The sequence below is a fragment of the Diadema antillarum genome, unplaced genomic scaffold (genome assembly GCF_040938485.1).
Source record: "Diadema antillarum isolate AM-2024a unplaced genomic scaffold, OU_Dant_1.0 seq00002422_RagTag, whole genome shotgun sequence".
Taxonomy (NCBI): Eukaryota; Metazoa; Echinodermata; class Echinoidea; order Diadematoida; family Diadematidae; genus Diadema; species Diadema antillarum.
This window is the reverse complement of record NW_027273032.1, coordinates 1-24,994: the sequence shown is the minus strand read 5'-3', so window position 1 is coordinate 24,994 and position 24,994 is coordinate 1. Positions and strand designations below refer to the sequence as shown.

The 24,994-nt window shown below is 38.9% G+C and overlaps 1 protein-coding gene across 1 annotated transcript; it reads left to right on the top strand.

Annotated features, from left to right (window-relative positions):
* Nucleotides 1-445: 445 nt before the first annotated feature.
* On the top strand, nucleotides 446-24,976 carry LOC139714778 (protein timeless-like). Its single transcript, XM_071626434.1, has 25 exons — nucleotides 446-861; nucleotides 4,649-4,783; nucleotides 5,599-5,693; nucleotides 6,319-6,380; nucleotides 6,751-6,931; nucleotides 7,547-7,677; nucleotides 8,278-8,338; nucleotides 8,750-8,803; nucleotides 9,789-9,965; nucleotides 10,458-10,667; nucleotides 11,010-11,155; nucleotides 11,885-11,954; nucleotides 12,476-12,576; nucleotides 13,204-13,323; nucleotides 14,310-14,413; nucleotides 14,883-15,078; nucleotides 16,097-16,298; nucleotides 16,632-16,747; nucleotides 17,154-17,193; nucleotides 18,403-18,565; nucleotides 19,255-19,317; nucleotides 19,982-20,029; nucleotides 20,744-20,944; nucleotides 22,691-22,835; nucleotides 23,710-24,976. The coding sequence occupies exons 2-25, from the start codon at nucleotides 4,687-4,689 to the stop codon at nucleotides 23,786-23,788; spliced, it is 2,862 nt and encodes a 953-aa protein (XP_071482535.1). The 5' UTR covers nucleotides 446-861; nucleotides 4,649-4,686; the 3' UTR covers nucleotides 23,789-24,976.
* The last annotated feature ends 18 nt before the right edge of the window (nucleotides 24,977-24,994 follow it).

Below are 24,994 nucleotides of genomic sequence, written 5' to 3'. Positions count from 1 at the left end.
ACTTTTAGATTACTCCCTCCAAAGAAATTGCATAGGCCCTACCCCTACGGAGCTTCGACGATTGCCCGCGGCGTACCGTGTGACTGAAAACAATAAGAACAAAATACTAAGTAGAGTATAGTGTGTTCGGCATTGCAAATCTCATCTCGCGCGCTGTCGAAGCCGCTGATCCACACATCTTAATCAGTCAGACAAACGCACTTGTTCGGAGCAGCGAAAAATTGAAACGATCGTCGTCACGTAGGCCACACAGGAAAAAGAAATTCAGATGAACACTACTACACGTGCAGACGACACACGTGTAGCGGAAAATCGCTGGAATCCTGCACGCTGATTGGCTGAGAGCCATACTGCCAAGGTGAACGATATACGCAGTGGGTAAACGTACTGTGCAACAGTAAGGCACCTGCGTCGTAATATATTGGCTGGATATCGGAAGCAGATACGTATGTGTACAGTATGCGCATATATACTCTTTCTTTCTATGGCATTATAGATAGACTTGGCCGAAAATGATGCCTGGTTTAGTGAGGCGTTAGAGTCGATTCCGAGCTGCCTGAAGTTCTTCCAGTCACTTGGATACTGCCATGAACAGCATCTTTCGACAAGCTTTTTCGTGACACTCGGTGTATCGCAGGAGTAGGCCTATAATACAACGTCAACGGGGATATCATTACTGTGTCCCACTGTAGCTGCAGAAACCATATCATTCAATTGCCACTATTCGCTGACTGCATTGGTATCAACACTGTCACTGCTACTAGTACAGGTGAAGGAAAGACAACTTGTTAGCCAACGCCGCTACGACGTGATTGTCTACTTTTGTAGACCCCGGATCCATATTTTACTTCTAAACGTACAGTAAGTCAGTTATTATCATGACATTTTAATAATTTAATGTTACATTTTTACTATGATGATGCGGAGATAATGTTTCGCCTTGGTGAGTATCAACTGCGAGTAAGGCCCAAAAACGAACGAGAAATGGGGGGGGGGGGGGGGGGGGGTGGGGATGGATGGGGAGGGTCGCATAGCCAGGAAGGCATCCCCGTGGCGTGGCATTTTTGTGATTCAAAGTTATATTACAAGTTGATGCATAGAGTTCTACTGGGTACCGGTGTGATAAATATGATTATTTATTTTATAGGGGGGTCTATTAATAGGAGTATAACGTTAGAAATTTTCATCTGTTTCATAATGATATGAAGTGCTGAACTGGAGTGGAAGATTAAGTCGTCAATACGATTATATAACGCCTGAAGAGATCCTTGTCATTAGATTAGTTGTTTGACATTGATCATTCCGCCCATTTCACTATGAGTAGGCTATGATGTCATCATCTGTGCAATTGTGGCTCCATTTACCGTGCAATCTTGGATCCATTGCACGCTCGCTAAGAGCCCGGCCCGGCACACTGCCAGACATTCACATCGCATGTAATGCACGCCACGATCTGAAATCAGCTGGGGCGATGGATTTTCATTGCTCTCAAAAGACATTCCTATTGAAAATTCACCTTTTTCCTCCATAAAAACAAATAGATCTAAATTTACCGGTACCTTTATCTCTAATCGTAATCCAAATGTTTTTAGATCATTGGTAGACCCTAACACTACAACAGTGACAAGACTATTCTTAATGCAAGAATGTTTTTGATTTTGAATGGATTTCAGGTGGCAGATTAAAAAAGTTTTTCAGAAGTGATGATGCACATTGAATCCCACATTGAAGTGTGTGTATAGCACGTGCGCTAATAGGTAATTATGTGGCACTCTATGAGGGGGGGGGGGAACTAATACAGTGCCTAATGTAATACAGCTGTAGTTCACCAATCTGGGAGTGCATAGGAAATACACGCGAGTGGCAACTAAGCGGTAATTGACGTTAGATGGTCCTGTGATTGTGAAGGCTGATCTTATGTCATCATTTTGAATTCGATCGAGATCCATAGGGCCCTATACCAGCACACGTTAGAGGTATAGAAAAATAGGGTCTAGATATTTCTTTTGTGGAAATTCTGGTCAGTGCCTGTGGGTGGATAGGTCTAACACTTCATGTCGTCGCTTAAATTAAATTCAAAATAAAATCACTCTTCACTAGTGATCGTGGCGTATGCTGCCTGCACCGATCTGAAACTGAAGTTATCTGTCTTAAAATTAGACGAATCTAGATCCGACATCTAGTTATTTGTGTGAACAGACTCAACGTTGGAGCTAAAAATCACTGTGCATTGATTGTGGCAAGTTGAAATCCTGTCTATAGAGTTCTATATCTGGTCAATGAGAAATTTTGGGCATAGAATTCTTTATTAATTGTAGATTCATGTGTGCGTGTGTGTGTGTGTGTGTGTGTGTGTGTGTGTGTTTTGTCTGTGTCTGTCTGTCTGTCTGCTATGTTTGTATCTTCCCATTTGTCTGCATGTAATGCTTGGTCTTGAAATGTGATAGAGGAACTACATTTCTCAAGTTGACATAAATCATTTTCCCTAGTAGGCCTACATAATTGATTTTTTGTTCCTATAGTTACTTGAAAGAGTCGTCACATAATATTAGACCATGGAGCTACTCCATTGTTGTGATTTGATGGCTAACTTCAGTTTCAGATTGTGCAGACAGCGTATGTATGCCGTGATTGCTCGCACGCTATGCCAAATATAAAGTCTACCCACAAACATTACCCTTACCTTTCCTTAACCCTAATCCTAGTCCTAATCCTAATCATGTCTTCGGAAAACTAAATCTAACCCTACCCCTAAGTCCATGGGGAAAATAAGGCCAGAGAAAATGTTTGTCACTGTCCAAAACACAAGATGTTGAAATGAGTTTCAGTGAGGAATAGTGGCTACCACCATGTGATGGATGGGAGAGAGAGAAGAGATATAACATTGATTGAGGTGAATCATTACTGTGAAGATGACTCTATGTCACAGATGATCTAAGTTTTTAGTTGAATCTTTAGATAGCTGCTATGTGAGCTATTAAATCAGTTGAAATAGTACAAATATGCCCCAGTCTGCTGGTGCAAGTGATGTGCTGCACTTTTGAAAGGCTGTGTCTCACATTTGTTTGACTAACTGACTGTACAGAAACCAGAATGTGCTATTGTAATTGCAACCAAATATTAGTTCAAAGTTCTTTGTGGGCCTGTTTCATGAAGACATCAGTAGAATCATTATTTGCAACAATTGCAATTATTTTGAACATGTCTTAAAAAGTTCTTGTTGGTTGTATGCTGACTGTTGCAATCTAAAATGAAATTATTTAAACTTGTTGCGAACCTTTGTATGAAATGAGATCCTTATGTTGAATTAGAAAACAAGACTATTCAAAATACATTTGTTTGTTACCAATTCTCTATGCTGAAGTATATTTTGGCACCAATTCCATGCCCTGAAACCTTATTCAGGGATTTCATGAGGCAATGTTGTGTTTATATTATATTGTAGGATGACTTTTCCGTTCAGCATACCTGCAGAAAACTTGTTACACAATGCTGGTAGTGCAGTTCATCATATTCAGAGCCATACAATAACAAGGACAAGGAATAGTGCTAAACTTATCGTGTCAGCATGTATTCGTCTTAGCAGTATACTGTGTAGGCAATTAAGTGTAAGTGCTTGGGTGTGCCTTTCTGTAATATAGATGATACAACACACTGTACTCAAAGACATAGTGTTTAATGTTAGATATTTTAAATGTTACATCAGTCTCCCTGCTCATTGAAATACCTTTACTGTGCATGTACTTAGAGATGCTGCCGGAAAGAGGGAGAGAGAGAGAGAGATAGTGAGAATGCAAGAGAGGGGGAGAGAAGAAAAGAGAAAGAAACCCTGTGGGAGGGAGAAAATACTTTAATAGTCTGTGGCATTGTGTAATGCATGTGTAGTATAAAATGTGATTAGTGATGTCATTTTGCCCTGAGCAAGCCATGTTGCTGCCTACAAAGCATCTCAAGAGATGAATTTAGCAGCTTTGTGGGCCTGAGGCAGGATCATGCTAGGGATTACTTACTTGTAAATCCTACTGCAGGTGGATGCTTCGGAAAATTCTGATAAGCAGGGAAAATTTGTTATCATCCACATTGTATACTTACACTGTATAAAACAATATTGTTGCAGTTCATTTCACTTTTTTTTTCATTTAAGTAAATTTGTTTTCATTATATCTTTTTGCTTATTTTGGATTACATCTTGTGAATGGATAAAGTCAAAGGACATTTAATGGTGATAGCTTGGTGAATAGTTCAAGTATAACGTGTGGTGTACACAGTGCATTCATTTTGTAACTAACAAATAATTTAGAATAACATTGCAGCTGTGTGCAAGTATGCTTTAGTAGCCAACTTAGTTCAGATTTTGATGTTTTATTTAATCAAATGTAAATTAATACCAATTGGGCATTGCACTTTTGAATGTACATTGTATTACAAAGAGAGCCCAGGGCTATACTGTGCTGTCACACATGACTGCGTTTTACATATTGTATGGATCTGTTTTAAAAGAACTTTTCTTTTATATCATTATTCATTCGTTTGTTTTGAATGGGCTATGCTCACTGTAAAGACAGGGTTAGATTTTTTTGTTAATTCTAGAAGTTTTTGCTCGCTTTGTATCTTCTTATAATATAGTTGCTTGTTTTGAATTTGTTAGTAATTTCAGACGTTTGAGAAGGCCAGAAACTCAGGAAGATGGAGTGGCTTATCATGGTGAGTGGTCTTTCGGCCACGGCAACAAATCTTGGTTACCAGGAGGACTCCAAGTATGTCATTGCAGAGGAGTGCTACGGTAAGACAGTAAAAGAAGGACTGCAATTTAGAAGGGCTCCCCCTTTTTTTTATTTCAAGGAATTCACATATTCTTCCTGTTTTTGCCTCAGGAAAAAAAATGTTGTAAGGTGCACAGTAATGAGTTACAATTACTCCAGTTCCACTTGGCCTCATTATAATCCTCATTTTCTGAATGAAGTGTTGCAAGTTCGATAACTGAATATGACTTAGGAATGTGCTTACTGCTGTGAAGAAAAAGAAATGAATATTCTTTCATATTTTTAATGTTCCTAAATTCAAAAAGATACAGATTGCTGTTTGTATTTTGCTAGCAATTGTGAAAAGGATGTCAGTATGTTAGTAGAGCTTGTTTTAGGTGTTATATATGATGGAAGACAACTGTGCATGCTGTGTTTTCAACATGTAAAAGAAGTGATACTTCAATGCAAAGTGATACACAAAAATGATTACAGGACAGGCAATTTTTGCAAGACATAGACAGATCGGTGTGAAATTCAAATTCAAATTTATTTCACATGCTAAAAAGAAAACATCACATTCACAATATAACAGAAGAGAAGAAGATATACAAACATAGCAGGTGAGGGATCAGTAAAGGCCGTATGAAGCCTGTCGAGGCAGATTCCCTTACAAGCAATAAATAGGACGCAATTTCCATCAAATATAGAAATAATAAAAATAAAAATATATGAAAGCAGATGTGTTCCCAATTGTATTGGATTTAAATCTTGAAATCTCTGTAATTCTTACTTTCGACAGTAATGGGATGAATTAACATACCCTTGGGACTTTTTCTCCATTTGTACGTTGCAGATAGTCTGGAGCAAATTCTTAACAGCATTATGCAAGAGAGCAAAGTGACCTGCCAAGCAAGACGAAATATTGGAAACAGCAGGCTCATCCAGATGGTAAGTGTGAGACCTTTGAATGTGGATGCAGGTTTTCACCACATGTTTGAATCTGTAGGGACAGTATGATGTAACTCCCCAACCCACCTCTTCCTGAGAATACATCTTTGACAGTATTGCTATTTCAAAAGAATCATGTCAATGATGGTGGGATACTTAAGTCTGTTGTATGTGGGGGCTGGCAGGGATAACACTGAAGTAAAGAAAGGAAACGACTACCTCATTTTCTCAACTCATGGACACCCACTATCAATAAATCCAATATTTTGATAATCATAGTGTGGTAGTGTCTGCTTTGATGAAAAATAGAACTATCACCTGTTCAGTGAAGGAATATCGCATTCTGCTTGCTCTCTTTTCATGCTTGTCTGATGACTATCTCGACTTTGCTATTCAAATTACTCTTCAAGAATATCTGTGGTTCATACATTTTGACTGTGCATGGCAGCTGCTATAGAGGTGAAAATGTTGCACTTTCTGAGTCATGTACTTACTTGGGTATAGAGTACTGTACAAGTAATATGAATCTCTATACATAGTGGTACACACATCAATGATGACAATAAAACAATGTTACTAGATTGTCACTCTTCAACTTTGTGTTTCCCTCCCTTTCATCGCATAGGATTTGATCCCAATCTTGTGCCATTCCCAAGACTATCCCGATGTGTTTGATGCCATTGTGAGGTAAGAAATTCCTTCACCCCCATCGTTTAATTTATGCTGTTTCGTTATTTTTCTCCAATTCATGCTGTCCCAAGTCCTTTCCTCCTTTTTCTCTTTTGACATTTTTAGATACCTAGAATAGATTATATCCACTTACCTCCTTTATGATTTTTCCAAAGGATTTGTGTTTGTTATTGAATATATTCTAGAGCATACAGTCTGGTTAATGTTTAAATTGTCAGAAACCCTCCCGTCAGTTTAAATGAATTGCAGCGGTGCTAGTAAAAGATTCTTAAAGTGTTAAAGCTACCTCATAGCTCAATCTTCGCCTGTGCGACCACACCCAGACAACCACGCCTTACACCTCTTCCCCCTCCTCCCCTTCTCTTAGGCTGCTAATGCACCTGTCAATGCCACTGGAGGTGATTATGCCCATTGTGAAGAAGCTGACAAAGCAGGACTACCAGCAGCGGCACGAACTCCAGAAGATGCTGGAGACCATCAAGAAGGAGTTCACGCAGGCTAACGTGATTGCTGCCTTCGTCAGCCAGATGGCACTAATCATCGAAGAGGTGAGTCAGCCAGTTGCCACGGCTATCGGCGGCGCTTGCGTTTCCTGGCTAAAAACAGCCCTGAGGTTGGGAAGGAGCCCCTGGACACTTCTTAGTAGCAAGTGTGATCTCGATTGCTTTTCATTTAAAGGGATTAGTTTGTCAACCATTTTTCTTTTCTCTAGGCAAATGCCTTGTCATCCTGTCACTTCCATGGATGTAAAAAGAAGAAAAAGAAAAAGAAATACTGGAGCGCTTATGTGACTCCAGCTATTAAAGAACCTCTTTTGTTTTATGATTTGTACAGTAAATGGATTATGCTGTTTTGATACATACTTTGGTTTCTTTGCCTCTGCCACAAAGTGTCGCCGGAGGCCTTATATTTCATTTATTTTTTTTTGTGTTCAAATGAAAGTATCTGGGTTTTCAGTCTTGTAACATGCTTGATGTACAAGAAGTATCAGATTTTCTTATTCAAGTTACGTAGAGTTGTAAAGAAAATAGCTGGAAGCAAAGTTCATGAGTTAATTACTCAGATGTTGTAGTTCTGCCCCCTTGTCGTAGAGTTCAACTTCGTGTTCAGTATTTATCATGACCACTCTGTATGCCTTCCTATGTCCTTTCACATCATCATAGGCGGGAAGTTATCCGATCAATAAAACGAATGCGGAAACGCTCAGCAACTGCCTCACCCTGCTGAGGAATGTGCTGTATGTGAGTTACGAGCGCTACATGGTGGGAAGCCTCAACAATGACATGATCATCAGGTGAGTTCGAGAAGTCTTATTTCTTATGAGTGATTGAGAGTGGGATAGTGTTGTATGTGTCAAGAAAGAGGGGCTCATTTGCCAATAGTAACCAATGGATTATGCTTTGAGTCGCTGATGTTCTTTAGGATATTATATGTTAAACATAGGATCACCCTCCTGAGCTGTAGGGGGAAATATTACCTTTATTTATTCTATGAGCATTTTAATGTGTTGAATGTGTGTACTTTATACTCTTTGGATGTGTAGAATTCATTTTCATGCATATCAAAGATAATGACAATAATTATAGTGGTATAATGGTATGATAATAATGAATCAAGTAATGCTACAGCTCTTTTATTTTGATACTAAAAATGCAATACGCTCCACTTTGATGTATACCTTATTATCATTGAGAATAATAGTGACAGTAGATGACGACTAATGTTAAGAAGTGTCAGTAATAGTGTTACACACATAATTACATAGAGAGAAGATTGAGTAATAGAGTATGTTTATAGTAGAAAATTTTTTTGTTTGAGCTCTCTACTGCTGCTTCACTGTGGATGAGTACCACTCATCCGAGTCAACTGGAATGTGTTGAATTTCTCCCCGCAGAAATCTCTTTGCATGTGGATTCCATGGTGTTCTGAAGGACCTTTGTAGGAGAAGTGAAGGGGTAAGACTCCTCAGTAATCAATCTTCACTCGATATGTTACTCTATTTCTGCAATATTGATATGAACATGAAATATACATTGTTTTACAGAGTATGTGTTGAATAAAGAGTGGCCCAGGTGAAGAAATCAATTATGAAATGATTTTTCTTTATGATGGTATGTGCTATACATTTGCATGTGTTTATGGAACGTGCATGAAAAGAAATTCACTATTCATTTTTATGCTGTTTCATGTACCAGCAGAAATACAGTTTAGTAGAGCTTTTGTCAATTTTTTTTGTTTTTGTTTTAATGCTACATTTAATTCACAAGTCCTTTGAGAGTACCTTTGCAGTGTTGTTTGTTATTGTGTGTTTCTGGAGCTACATGTATGGAATTGTAATGAAGGATGCTGTACTCATTTCCTTGCAGGGAAAATGGCTGTCATCCTTTCTGCAAGTGTTGCACCTAATGTACAAAGACACGGTGAGTAGCAGTTGTGCTTGGTGATTTAAGTCACACTGTTGTTCCCAATCACAACAAACATAAAATACACGTAACTCATGTTTATGCATCAACAGGTGAATTAACAATATAAGTCTCAAAGTGCTCGAGTTCAAACTTTCAGTTATGCTGCTAAACGGATTATGTTTTTGTTTGAACAATAGGTTAGAAATAGAGTATCAATGAAACTTACCAGTAAACCTGATTTTTTTCCCCCGTTAAATCGAGTTGAAAGAGTGTATCTTTTACATGTCAAGGCACCATCTTTGTTATTTTTTCATTAATTTTTGTTTTTTTTGGGGTCATTGGAGACCTTGGCAATTGAAAATTGAAAGTGAATGCTGTCATGCTTTCTCACTTCTAAACATAGAGTGCAGTCTGATGTGAATATGTCAAACACCTCTCAGTGATATCAAGAGGTTTTTTTACTGATGTTTCATAAGAATCAGGAGGACTTCCAACAGAGGAATGCTACCATTAAGAATCATTAGGACCAGCATAATTGAGGAACTGTTTGCTTATCATTTGGTATATTTTTGGAACATTAAACTTTTATTTCTGCCAAAAGTTTACCTAATATACATGTGGATGAAGTCAATGCAGCAATATCAGGAGAACACATCAGCAAAAGTTTGAGGAAAATTGGACGATCCATTCCAAAGTTGTGAATATTTAAAGTTTCTATGCATGTGACATCACAAGATGTAGTAGTCTTCTCATCCAGCACTGACTGCACAGAAACTTTAAAAATTCATAACTTTTGAACAGACTGTGTGATTTTCCTCAAACTTTCACTGGTGTGTTCTCCTGATATTATGGCATTCTGTGTTCTGATATTACTGCATTCTCTCAATCCACTTGTACATTAAGGTGAACTTGTCCTTTTCAAGAGATATACGAATCATCCGGATGTATGATAAGCAAGGTATGGAGGTTAATAGACTTTTGATTTTGCCCCTACCCACAGAGCTCCTCCAAGATGGTGATGTACCTGAGGCGGAAGCAGGAAGAGACGAAAATGAAGGTTACCAAGGAGAAGGAGGACCCAATCACGCCCTCTGCATCGCATGAGGCTGATAAGACGTGCACTGGCGAACCTTCCCACAAAGATTCGCATTGCGGTCCGGGATCAACGAGTGATGAGGTATGACAGGGGCTCGTAGAAACATGCACATAAACCCTGAACAGTGCCACTCTTGATCTTAACACATATTCAGAATTGTAGGTGTAGTGATACTACTGAAGGTCATTGGTATTTACTTTATCTGGCTGACAGTAGTGTTTGCAGAGCTAATTTAGATAATCCATCTTGAAGTGGATGCTTTTAATTTGCCTTGCTGTGAATCAACCAGGAAGATTCAAGGGTTTACAGTACCTCTAACTTTCTAATGTACTGGTATTTTGTGTTTTATTTCCTAGATCTCTGTAATGACTTGCTGTGTACTCTTGCAAAGTATTTAAAAACTGCAGCAGAAACTGGATTTTAGATTAAATTTTATCCCCCCACCAAAAAAAAAAAAAAATGAAGAAGTTCTGTGATAAAACTGAATTCAGTAAATCTAGTTAAGATGGCACTCGGCTTTTGGTGACCTGTCTCTTCATACTGCCTCTATACCGGGCTCTCTCGCACTTCCAGGGGAGCAAGATGGTGTTGGAGCTCGTACCACCAGTGTCTCCACCTAACGACGACGACCAGCTCTCACCTCTCATATCCGCGCATGAAGACAGCCAGTCTTCCAGTTGCTCTGAGTCGACCCTGAAGGATGAAGGCAGTAACCATGATGGCTCCTTCTCCTCACGGAGCAACACACCAGTCATCGAAAGCGACGACGGCATGATTCCAGAGGTACAGAATTCTCATAACATCAAATGCTCAAATGAAAATGCAGTTATCACTCATAACAAAATATACATTCGCTGATCAGAAGAACTTTTGGGATTCTCAGTGTTCAAAACAATTCAAAATCCATATATTGACATGGATATTAATGTGAGATTTGTAGAGTATGGACAATATACAATGGTTTACATTGAATGTTCTTTTGGAGACAAAACTGACTTGTGTATGCCCTTGGATAAAACTTGGTTACAGGTTGATACTGTATAAGATATTATATGAAAGGACACATAAATTTCATATCTTACTGGTTTTTTAACAAGTCTATCCCTTTGACCTTCACCCCAACAGGGAAGCGTGGGTCCAAGCTCACCGAACTCAGGCTCCAGTCAGGGGTCAGGTACAATGTCAGGCACAGGGTCAGGTACAGGGTCATCTGGGTCATCGGAAACAGATTCAGAGAAAGAAGGCCGGAAGAACTTGAAGAAGAGAAATCTGTGAGTGTGACACTGAAATTTATTATACTGATGCTTCTTGGTTGGATTTTTGTATCTGTTGCATACATGTGCAGTGTTGATGTAGTACTGTAGACCAGTACACCAAATATTTCGCAAGGCTTATATTTTCACGAATTTTGCGAGACGTGCTATTCGCGAAATTAAAGACACGCAAAAAATATTGACCCTGATCCCGACATGAATATGACGTATGTGTATACAATTCTCTGTTCAGTACAAGACTCCATGATCGCGAATTTAACCACTTGTTGGGAAGTCCCGATTCGCGAAAATGTTAGACTCCCAAATATATGGCGTATGCACAGTATCATGACAAGCTCGCTCAAGTACTGAAATGCAAGATTACTGGAAATGGGATCAGTTATAAAATCTAATCTTGGAAAGAAATTTTAGGAGCATCTTGGCACCATTGATGGAATAATTCCATCACGTTTTGACATGCATTGTTCTGCATGTAATATTGTTTTGTTTCTCCGTTTTAAATTTTGGGGACTCTTTGGAATATTTTGAAACTTTGTTTAATTTTCCCTTGGATTGTGCCATATTTTTATTTTTGCAGATCTATTTGATAATTCTGCAATGCTTGTGGAGCTCCCTCTGTTGATGGTTTTGAGATAACCTCAATTTGCTAGCCTCACTTTAGGAGCCTCTTTCAGTGTTGGTGAAGTTTGCAATGCATATTTTGTCATCTTTTTTCCCCTATCGTAGGAAAAACCTGGCAGAATTTGGAGTGGAGTATGTCACATGTGGAATGGACAACATCCTGGTACAGTGTAAGGTGGGCATTTCTTTAATAGTCCTGACCTATCACAAATCAAAATGTCACCGTCACCATTAATTTGTCATTCTGCCACAGACTCATTTGAAATATATTCAGAGGTGCCAAATGTTACTTCTTTGCTGTATTTCGTTTTGTTTTTAGCCTAAAATAGTGCAGGTTTCATTAATATTATTGTTTTCCCTATGTATTGCTACACATTTCTATCAAAGGAACAGTAAAAATATTGTTTTCCAGCGCTCATAATAATGCCGTACTATTTGCAAGGTGGGCAACCATGCACTTCTCTTGTGAAGAGCATGGTGAAATGTAGGCAAAGTGGTCCAACAAAACAAACAAACATACAAGCATACACACACACATACAAAAACAGCTGACTAATATCTGCAAGAATCTTCAGGATGAAGGAAGCAGAATATCCTTTAAAAAAATAGAAAAAGGAGGAAGATTAAGGTGGAAGACCTCATCAATGTAGAGTATTAATGACGCGATATCTCTCTCTGTTTCATAATTGATTTCAGGATGACCTGAAGAACATGGTGTGTAACCACTACTTCCTCTGGCAACTCACCTTCTTCTTGCCCTTCAGTACCCTGCCGACGGTAGACTATGTTGATGTCAAGTAAGTGTTTATTGAACATGTCATTTCTTTGCTGCCAGTGGTAATAGAGAGCTTTTTGTTTGTAAACCATTTCTTGGCTGAGGAAAATCAGCCTGTGTTGATTTGAAAGTATATTATCATCGCTGAGGCGACAAGACGTCATATCTTCAAAATGTCAAATGTTCAAGAGAGCAAAAAAACATGGCAACCAAAGCACTATATCAAATGGGATAACCTTTCCTTTGACATGCCGAGGTGGCTTCATTTTGGGGTAGGACAAGGAAGATTTGGACAGGTCATCACTTCACTGATTACCTGATCATTAATCCAAAGCAGTCATTTTCACGAAAATTTCAGATACAAGGTCTCATCGCCCCAGCTACATTATGCCTGATGTACCTTTCATCCAGTCCTGTGGAACACCCAATGCATGTTTAAAAATGTTTAATGTACTTACTGGATAATGTTGAGGTGAAGTGCCAAACACAGCAAAATTTTTTTTCTTCTTCTTCTGCTGTGAGATCTAAACTTAATTCTAAATGACCTTTCACCCCTTGTGACTTAACCAGTTTAGAAAGACCATACACCCTTTGTACTCTGTGTCTACTTATTTTCTCTTTGTTCACATTGTATCTCTCCATCATCTAGATTAACTCTCTCAGCACCAGTATTCAATCAGCTTGTCTACACGGCCATGAGGACGTGGGAAGAATACGTCAGAGCGAATGCTCAGCGCAATGACAGCAAGTCCAACTCTGTCTTCAAAGTGTGAGTTGAGAGTATTGTGCTGTGCCTTTGGTTCATTGTCATGGTAGATGTTCATTATTACCTCCGCCAAGGGAGGAGGTTATGTTTTCGTTACTGTTGGTTTGTTAGTTTGTCCGTGTGCAAAATAACTCAAAAAGTGGTGAACGGATTGGGATGAAACTTGCAGGAAAGGTTGAGAATGACACAAGTACCAAACGATTAACTTTTGGTAGTGATCCGAGAATTTTGGGGGAATTTATGAAGGATTTTTCACGTTTTGGCAGGTAGGGTCAATGAACTTGGGAGTTCAGGCTGCGCATATTTGAGGTTTGCATGCGCGCTCTAAAGTGCGTACTTTAGTTTCTGCTTGGGTGAGGCGCGCCGTGCAGCTGAGTGTTTATGACGTAACAAAGGCTTCTATATTGGGAAATCAGGCAACTTTCAGCATACAATGCTAAAAGTACGTATGGGTGGAAATCACAGATATCTCTGCAGAAGAACAACATCAGTGGTGAAAATGATTTGCATGCTTGGCGGAGGTCTGCGCTCTCAGAGTGCTTTTCTAGTTTGTTGTATACATCTTATTCATATTTACAGGTTGTGATATTTGTTTCTGGCAAGGAGACAATGAAGTTTCATACAACACTCATAGTAATTTGGAATGCAAGCGTAGTGGAGAGATTATGAAAAATTTGATGGACCGATAAAGGAATTAAAGATAATAAATAAAATAAGGAAATGTGTAAGGAAATGTGTAACTTATTTGTAGTCATTGCATCAGATGGTCAATCATGTGAATTTCTATGCACAATACTTGCAAAGTATAGAAAAGAATTACCAAGCGGCTTTGATATTTGGGTTGTGCAAAGTAGAAGTACCATAAGCCAAAACTAGCATCTGTCCCTCTAAAATGCTTTCCAATCAAGAGTTTGTTTTGATGGAAATGTGTAGATTGTTGTTGTTCTTCTTCGTATAATAGTGTTATGTATTTTATATTTGGATTGCAGACTAAGCCTCCAGATGTCCACACTGAGACAGATGTTGAATGCCATTCAGCAGTTTACCACAAACCCACAGAGCACTGATGCCATCCACATGAAGACCGTGCTGGGTATGTACATCTATCCCTTGTGATGCATGCATAATTTACTCACTCTCCATTCCACTCTGCCATGCCACTAAAGAGCTTGTCGTCTGTCCTCTTCTCTCATTATCTTTGCTGCCATATCTGTTTTCTTTTTTTTTGTGTTGATATCACACCATAAAAGTGTGGATAAGTTTGTGGTGTGAAATTTTTGTGAATTTAGCACTCTCTTTAGGATGACATTCAGAACATGAATATTCTTTGTTTGTTTTTTTAGAGGTGCTGCAATATTACTCTCATCTGTGAAATTATAAGCTAGTGAATCTCACTGAAATTGGCCCAAAATGAAAAATTTATCTCAACAATTTCTATAAAGAACAGGAGGTTCACTTTGGAATATTCTAGCAAAGGATGAGTACCGGTATTGCCTGTATCAGTTCTATCTTTGATCTAGGAATGAAACATGGCAATCTCTTTTGTTTTCTTTTGTATGCAGCCACCATTGCATTGACGAAGGCAGTGCGCAGCTTCTACCTGCTCCTCATCCGCAAGTTTGAGCCGCAGCAGCAGACGCTGGCTTTCCTGCGCGAGATCATCATGGGCAACGACCTGACCCTGCGCATCATCAACCAGGTGCAGCACATTCACAGGCCGGAGTGGGGGAAGCTGGATATGGCCAGTCACGTGCGCAAGTAAGCAAGCAACCCTCGCTGATGCTACATCCACTCTTTCCCCCACCCTCCTTTTCCTTTGTTTTTTCAACAAAAGATATCCAGCTGTGATGTTATTTGGCTATCTCTCTTGATAAAATTGATTATGATGATAATGATAATGATGATGATAATAATGATGATGATGATGATGGTGATGATGATGATGATGATGATGATGATAATAATGATAAGATGACAGGGCCTTTGCAAGGTGTTGTATTTCACCCAGGGTAGCATATTCATTGTTAGAACTTCATAGAAAGGTGACTCTTAAGGTTTGATTTGGGGTATACTCACTGGGAAGTATTGCCTGAATTAAAAAGCTGGCCAATGATTTGAGTGTGAACATCTTAAGGGGGGGGGGGGGGAATGAGGGTGAGGATTGATTCTCATGACTTATGTTGCTAGATAGTAGTAGGGTGAAGGGTGTTTTTAGCACTCTGAAGTGATAGACAGGCGGCATATAGAATTCCAACTGCATGATTATCATTAGAGCAACAGTGAACCCCCTTTTTTTTTGGAGGCCTTTCTCTACACTTTCTCTTTATTTCATGTTATCTTAGCAGTAACGAAGAGATATTAGACACTTTTCGATTTTCATGTTGAGCCCGGCGTCTCCGTGCTATGATATATTTTTATGTACTGCACATGCTTGAGTGTCGATCTCTGGCTCATCACCCAGTTTTCGAACACGTTCACCCCGGGTATCACCGTCCACCCAAATTCACTCACACCGCACTCACGCCGCCTTATCTATGACGTCACACAGTGGCTCAACGCGGGGATGTGACGCCTTGACATAAGCCTGCGGTCGGCGTCACATCACTCTCGTTCATCCAATCCAAAAGTCTCTATTGCGTAGAAGCAGACAACGTGCTTTGTGCCCTTTGACTCATCATTCTTTGCTAGTCAGTATCTCTTTCCTTGGATGCTCCTTCCCTCTTTGCCCAATTATCATTCCATGTTTCTCATTATTGTCCTTCCTCTCCCCATCCAGATTTGCCTCGAGGCCCATCATGCGAGTCTACAACTACATGCTCTCCAAGTTCTCCCAGAACTCGCTGCAGGAGAACGAGGTCGTCATGACGATGATGCACCACATTGCTGTGGACATCCAAAACCCAGAGGTCCTCTTCCAGATACCCATCCTCACCACCTTTGCTTGCCTTTGGGAGTCAGGCAGTGGCCACATCTCCAAGGTAACCACCAACACCAGTTAGTAGAAATTTGCTGTACCGTACCTCATAAAGTTTAAAAACAAAAAACAAAACAAAAAAGCAAAACCCCAAATCTTTCAACGGGGATTGTATGTTTTGCAATCAGATATGGCTGCATTGCGAATTAAAGTGATAATTGTGATGAGATGTATGTTACAATTTCATTACTATTTTGGGAGAGGGCACCCACCTTTCTTCATTCATCCACTGCATATTAATGTAAAGGCTGGTGATGCATATTTTGGTACCTATCATTTGATTTACTTGATTTATTCTTTATCAATGCTTATGTACTATCACCACTCTCATTCGCAGCAATCACAGAAATTGATTGACTACATCGTCCACGAGTTCTGCGTTCTGGGCTGTATGCACAAGGAGAAGTGTCTGAAAATGGTGACATTGATCGACGACATTGCTCCTCGCAAAAGGTGAGTTCCTGAATCGTGCTTGTCCATCCCTCAGTCCAACTTGATAACAGTTGAACTGTTGCTTTTGTGTGTGTGTGTGTGTGTGTGTGTGTGTGTGTGTGTGTGTGTGTGTGTGTGTGTGTGTGTGTGTGTGTGTGTGTGTGTGTGTGTATGCTATTACGAATGGAAAACATGACCTAGATTTTTGGCTCTATATTGAAGCTGGTATATTTTCTCATTCCGTTAGATCTTAATGGAGAAATACAATTTCACAAGCACACGTTTTATCAAATAATTTCAACTTGCAACTATACTGTACCCTTTGTGCTCCCAGATCAGTGAATCTTCAATCAGGAGCAGAATGAGCTTATTTCTGACCATGTTGGTGATTAAACTCTGCCATGTTTTCTTTTGTTCTTCTTTGTAGGAAACATGAGACGTCAGAATCAGAAAAGGGCAAGAACAAGGTACGTTGGATGAGGACATTGATAGTCTCATTTCTGAGTTTCATGTACACAGCTGGAAACTGATGTACGCATGAAGAATGTGATCGCAAAATTGGTTGAACGCCATTTGTAAACATTTGAAATTGATCCTTCATCAGACAGCGCAAAGTAAAAATCTTTCCAGTGATACCTCACTTGTTATGTAACAAGGAATATTCTTGAAGTTATGATTAAAAGTGTCCCATGTTTTCTTACTCTTTTCCCTTTTTTTAAGTGCCTCTAGTTTCAAATATTTCACATTGAAAAAAAAAATGGAGTTAGCTCGTTTTACCATTGAGCTCTTCATGTCCTTAGCCTTTAATAGTTCAACAGGGGCATTGATGAGGGACTTCCTTTTTGCAGTATACTTTGAAGAAATACAGAATGAGTGTTTGTCTCTTGTATTGTAGATTGACATGGCATATGGAAACTACTCCAGGATATTTTTTTTTTTTGTCAAAGTTGCATGAAAATTACCGTGAAGAGTATGTATTCTCACTATGCCATGTACTTATGTACTGCTGGTAAAGCACGTTTCTGTTGCCAGATATGATGTCAATGACATGTATTATTATAAAGGGATATGCTCTGTTATCAAAGGGTCAAGCTGGGAAAGAACAAGTCTAGTTGTGTCTTCTCTTTCCAACGGGATATGTATTTCAAGATCCTCTGCGTGAACAAGTTTGCTTGACGTAAAGGGATTACTTGAGAAATATGTCATAAATGGTGACACGACATTTACTTCTGCAGCAGTTGCTCTGGTCTTATTTTCTTGAAGGACTTTGGGTTATGGTTAGGGTTGTTATAGGGTTTTAGGTCTAGTTTGTTGTGAGGATTAGGGTTAGGATAAGGGTTAGGGTAATGTTAGTAGATGGAATATATGTTTGGCTTCATGCATAATATTTCATGGGAACAATTGTTGCCGGAGCAAGTGTCATGGAACCATCAGAAATTGCCCTGAAATGACCATGCATTTTTTGAAGGGATTTTAAAAAAAATGAAAAGGGAAATTTCAAGGAGTGTTAATGCCACATGTGCATCAACATTTGGTTGAAAAGCAAGACAGAAAAGCTGTATTAATGATTGATTCAACACTGATCTTAATGACTAAAAGTTTGTGTAAAATTTCACTGTGTCACCTGCATCTATCTTTTTATGTCATTGTGTAAATATCCCTGTTAATCTTTGCAGAAATTCAACTTCAAAGTCACTGGCAATGTCAAGGGCCTCTATGTGCCCCGTGACGAGAGCGACAGCGAATGCGACGGGCCAGAGGACGCAGGGCCGTCGATGATGGTAAAGCCAGTGGAGAAGACAACAGTAGCAGACTGCATTGCCGCCCTGAAAGAGAAAGGTACGCTGCAATGAACTCTGGGGTTTTCTGTTGTCTGTTCTTTCCTGTAGGCATGATTCTGTCCAATTTCAGACTTGAATCGGGATCTACAATTTATCTTTTCCCTGTCCATGTCCAAGACAGATTAGCATATTTCATGATTTTTTTTTTTGCGTCTATCTATCTATCTATCTATCGATCTGTCTGTCTGTCTGTCTGTCTGTCTGTCTGTCTGTCTGTCTGTCTATCTATCTATCTATCTATCTATCTATCTATCTGTCTATCTATCTATCTATCTATCTATCTATCTATCTATCTATATATATATATTTGCTATATATATATATATATATATATATGTATATATTTCTTTTTTTTTTTACAAATGGCAAATATTATGAATCTTGTGATACGTGATGAATTTCATCCCCACGTCAAGAGAACTATCAACTCCTTTGTGAATATATAACAATTCAAGTTAATCTCTAGCCAGCCTCATTTCAGTGCACCTCTAGACGTATTTGAAGATAGGCTTACCGGAATGGGGCCTATGATCCATCAGATTTAGCTATAGCTGTGAATGATCAGTTAGCTTTATTTCACTGTATTCTTGCGGAGTAAATCTCCCCCATTAGTGCATCCTCTACGATGCGATGCAATATTTTATTTTCACTACTTTTTTTTTTTTTTGCTGCCCTTCCTTTTGACAGGCTTCGAGGATGAGATCCGTGAGCTTCAAGGTATCTTACTGGAGATCTGCTACTTCAAATTGAGTAAGTGGGAAAGAAATGGCTGAATTTCATTTCTGACACTTAAATAACTCATGTGTAATGGATTGATGATCGAAATTACTTGAATTCATTTTTGACTTGCACATGTATGGAGAAGGGAACTTTTCACCTTTTATTATGTCTTTGAGACGTCGAATCAAGTTTGATGTACAAGGTAATATGACTCAATTGCCATTCAAGTAGTGCAAATTTCTAATGCTATGATTTTCTATGATCACTTGCAAATATAAAAATGTTGGCAATCAGTTGCAATTGTAAATGTCATATGAATGTATTTGCCCAGAACATTATCACACTTTGCACATTATGGTCACTAGGATTCTTTCTTTGCTCTTGATACTATTATGCATCTTAGATCTTGTTCTTGTAGGAAGGGGATGTGAGGCAGTGTACAGCTGTATAGCCTGTTCCACATTTTTTTTTGCCACATGTGACACTAGTATGTACAAGTAAAGATGTTTATGCAAGAGAGGGACAGCATGAATGAATGACAAGAAACACCAGATAAAATGTTGCCATAGCTAGAGCATTACTACATTCACATTGAAGTGTACCACAAATCATAGCTCAAGAGGTATAAACATGGTGATATGCCACTTTTAACTAAGCTAATGCTAAATGGTTGTATGTGGTTTTGTCTCCTTAGACTGCCCCAAGGTCCATGTTGGTGAACCCCACATCTGGCATTGCTGTTGTAAGTATATAAACTATAATCTCCACATCACACCACTGAGTTCTAGGTGTACTTCAAAGAAATAGAAATACTTATGTTATGTCACAATTATATGAAGCAAGACACAAATCAGGATGTATAGAGATTGAAATATGTCTTTAATGAAGTAATTATCACTTTTTAACTCTAGTTTTACAAATCCACAGGGAATATCCATCAGTGCACTTTTATGGCAAAATACATATCTCCCGCACTCATAGTACAATCATCCTTATTAATGTCTATGAATTGAGAAGTTTTATCATAATGATGTTAAACATCAAACTTTGCATATTTGTCATACTGCTTTGCATGTAATTTGTGTGTGACACCTGTATTTATTGCAAAATTATTATTATTATTATTATTTGTTGTTGTTGTTGTCAGAGATGATCCTAACCATCATCATTTCAATAAATTTTTCTGAATCAGGGAGAGTACACAGATAATCCTATGAAGCTTTCCTTTATCTTTAATATGTTCTTATAACCTTAAGCAATTTATCAATATCAAATTATTTGTTATATTCATATTCACTTACCACATATTTGTAGGTTTTTGCAAAAATGAGTCCTTAGCAGATAATTGTGTAGTTTTACATTATCGTTTGACTTTGAAGATGTCGTTGAAAGATTTGGACCTAATCTCCTTTTTCCTTCTGCCGCCCCCTCCCCCTCTGACCACCCCCAACCCCAGCGGACGGAAAGTCTGTGCCCATTATCCCCTTTACGGAGAAGGAAGAGGCAGTCCAGAACGAGCTCCATTTCAGGTCCCTGCTTCACAAGCTGGGCCTGCACACCTCTCAGGACACCGGCCGCCTCCACCCGTCAGTCCCTACCTTCTGGACCAGTGACATGTGTTACAAGACTGCCTGTGATCTGGGACCAATCAACAAAGGTATGGTTGATTGGCAGCTATTCCACTGTACTGCATGTCAAAAAAAAAAAATACAACGGTACCTTCTGCAATGATAACTTTAAAAATAGTGAATCAATCCAAATACAATTTCAGGGTATGAAACTATAACTCATTGCCCACATCTTACAGAAAATCCCATTCGATTTGCTTCAGTGGTCAAAGAGAAATGAGGAATTTTGTAGAGCATGTCAGTAATCTCTTCCCTCCAAGTTCTCTCTATTATGTTCACACATTAATATGCAGTTCCAAGTGCATCCAAGTGCTAAACTTGGAAGAATCAGACCCATGACATGCATTACACCAATCTACATTTCTCTGTGACCACTTAACCAAATTGAATGGGTTTTTATTGGCAAAATAGAGCTAAGATGTTATCTTTTAAGACCGTGAAGTAGCATTGAGACAGTTTAATCATATTGCATGTTATCAATGCAAAAATCCGATTGTAATTTTTTTTTTTTTGACATACTGTATTAGACTCTTGTCTCTGTTCTTCTTCATAATGTTCACTCGCGCACAGTACATCCAGTTTCCCTATGCACCAACTAACGCAGGATCACTCCTTTCCTCTGACTGTGAACACTTTCAGTCACCTTGTGGCAAGTATTTACAAATTTACCAAATTGTGAAGGTATTTGCGAGAAGCAAATTTGCTGACACTGCTCTTAAAGGCATTATTCATCATCTACAGATGAAACAAAATCCCCTGAATTAGTGCTTTAAAATAGTTGTAAAATATGAGTTAGGGATAAAAACAAACACTCTAAAAATTTGAATCTGTATCATCAATGTGAAGTATTGTTGAATACACAAAATGTGAACAATAGTTATAATAAGAATGTTTCCAGACTAAACCGTCTACAATCATGGTTTATCGAGAAAAATACTGATATCTCCTATATTTTAGGCTTCATTGCGAAAATTTTATGTGGTAGGATGTTTTGTGATACAACACACCTACACATATAATATGATATGATATCTTGAACATTTTTTTTAAAATCACTGCTCCCAAAGGTAAACAGGACCTGCAATGTTCAAGCTGTTTAGTAAGACTTACACTGTGTTTAAATTTTGCCTTACACCGTTTCCTTGCCTGTTTTGAAATAATACATTGTCTACCTTCAAAGCATCATTTACGCCCCCATAAATGAAGTTAACATTTACTTTAAAATCTCCAATCTCTCCCTCATCTTGAGTAATGTAGGTGAGTGCAAATGACATCTAACAAAGGTGCTCAGGTGCTTGTATGACAAGAAATGCATCCCTCCCAGATGTTTCTGTTTAAAAAGCAGTGTTATTTTTTCATGGAAAAAAAAACAACAAAAACTTTATGCCACCATTGTGTTTGTACTTTTGTAAACATCTGTTGGGAGTTGGATGAAAATTCTTAGGTTTGCAAGTTTTTCTCCCGTTTGTTGCTGCATATTGAGCTGTCACATCGGCAGATATGCAGATATTTTTTAACGGGTCTAGGGCAATTACCTCGGACCCTTCCCCCAGGCCCTATTCCTAATCCCAATCCTGAACCTATTCCTAACCCTAAACCTAACCCTAAACCTAACCCTAACCCTCATCTTTACTCTAACCTAACCACTTACCAGTATTTCGCCGGGGGGGGGGGGGGGGGGGGGGGGTAATTGCCCTCTGGGGGTAATTGTCTGGATACGTTTTTTTAACACCTGCTTCATGTCTGTCTGATTCTGCTGTTCCTTTAAATCACAGCAAATCTCAAATTTGAGATGGACCAGGCTGACAAGATTCCGGATGAGTTCAAGGAGACGACTGGTCTCACCCAGGAGGGTGTCATGCTGGGCCTTGAGGACTTGGACCTGGGGAAGGACTTCCTGGACATCTCAGCTCCCAAGGGGTGAGTGGGCTTTGTGTTTGTAATGTTATGACACACCGTGGTCTGTCTTAGTAACATTTAAAGGGATGGTTTAGTTTCAGTTGAGATATAGAACTTCAGGTTTTCAAAAATTTTTCGTGATGATAATTTTTTGATATAGTGAGAGCATACATTTCTAAGAGGAATTCAAAGTTTATGTGATGAAAATTGGTTGTAAAATGCCTGAGATATCCAAAATAAAGCTAACCTAATAAAAGGTGGGATCCACTTTTTATTAGGATTGCTTTGTTTTACTATTTGCCTTTGGAATTCTCAGCTATTTCAAAACCAAGTTTCATCAAATAAACTTTGAATTTGTCTTAGAGTTGCCTGCTCTTTAACATATCATGAAGTGATTTCTAAGTATCTCGCAAAAAGTTAAAAGCGAAATCCTCACCTGAACCAATATTATATACAATCCCTAACATATTTGTTTGCTGTAGCTCTCAAAAGTAAGATTACCGTAAAACCAGAAACAATCACGATGTGAAACTTTTGCAAGTGGGTGACTGGCCGTCAGTGCATTGTGAAGACAAAAACTGCAGTGATCATTTTACTTTCGTGAATCTTGGCTCACAAAATTTTGCCAAAGTTTCTTGAATGCAAAGATTACTGGTTTTACAGTACTTGTGTAGTCTGTGTTATGGTACACCCTGTGAAGACCAAGTATGATTATACAAAAGATCAGAAAAACAAGACAGCATTGAATATAATCTTTGGCATATTATCAAACACCTGTACATTGTTAGCCCTGTTTGTTGTACTCATACTTTTTTTTTTCAGATCATTAACTGTTGTTTTCTTTTTTCTCTCTCTGTTTTCTCCTCCCTTTGTTCATTTTCCCGTATAGCGGCAGCAACTCGGTGTACTTTGAGGTACCCAAGAGGATGTGGTGCAATGTGATTAAGCGTGCCAACATGGGAAAGGTCGAGTGAGTGTTCCTGCGAGAAAAACAAAAAACAAAACAACAGCTACAGGGAGAAGTCTGGTCTGTTCTTGTGCCATACCACCAGAACTTGGAATCCTGGTCACCAACTCGCACCTGTTCAAGGGTGAAACTGACCAGCGAGTCGTGTGCCAGATGGAAGTGGGAAGAGACGCCTCGTTGAGCAATGCCGTGTCATTTTGGCTGCTAGTTCGCCGTGATGTCGTGCCACAGAACACATCGCTAGCAGCCATCTTGGAATATTTATTACCACGTGCGTGGTGCCACTGTACTCTACTGTGGATTCGCTGCCATGTGGCGCAGTAGAGGCAAAATAAGCTGGGTTGATGAATTCGCCACGGTCTTTGCCAGCATGTCTGCAGTTGCCAGTGACACCAGGAGGTGCTTAATAACTTCCACTGGCCACCTACGAATTTATGCCAGTGTACAGCAAATATATTTGATTCATTGTATTGTTCTTTGTCATGTGCCATGCTGTTGAATCGTGTTACAAGAAAACAAAACTGAGCAAGTGTACTCATACGTTATTGCATCTACGAAAAGAAATGTATGAGATATCATGCAGCATAGACAAAGAGATGCTTGAGGTGATGTGTAGTCCAAGATTACCTATGTTTTCAAAGTAATTTATATTTTTCCATAGCAGTAGAGGATTCATGACTGCAAAAAAAAAATATTTATTTTTGTATCATTTTTAGGAATTTGTTCATCTTTATCAAGTATTCATTTGACCATTTATCTGAATGTGTTTGGTGTTTTGTTTTATCACAATGGCAGTGTAGCATTCTTATTTATCCTGGACTGCATGTTGGCTAGTCTGGCACAAGTCTTCATTTCTCTGCACTTTGTGTCATGACGCATTTTTTAAATGAATGTCAATCTATGATGCTTACCATTGTCATGGGTACTATCTTGTGGTATCCTGTGGTGGCATCTCTCCTGTATGCATTAAGCATTGTTGCGTTTGAAAGAGAGGAGGAGGAACAAGGAAGGCATGGGGTTCGAATAACTGTTTTTTGGAAAAAAAATGTTTACAGCCTCACACACTGAAAGTACGAAAATGTTTTGTCTTACCAGGGATTGAAGGAATCCGCCCATTCTTGTGGCATTGGTCATGGACATTTTGACCAAACAAAACCAAACGTGTGCACTCACAGTCTTTAAAAATGTGGACAAATTAAAAGTCAAGTCACAG

Coding starts and splice junctions, on each gene's coding strand:
- LOC139714778 (XM_071626434.1), top strand. CDS start 4,687: ATGGAGTGGCTTATCATGGTGAGTGGTCTTTCGGCCACGGCAACAAAT. Junction 5,694..6,318: donor ACAGCAGGCTCATCCAGATG/GTAAGTGTGAGA, acceptor TTCATCGCATAG/GATTTGATCCCAATCTTGTG. Junction 6,932..7,546: donor TGGCACTAATCATCGAAGAG/GTGAGTCAGCCA, acceptor ACATCATCATAG/GCGGGAAGTTATCCGATCAA.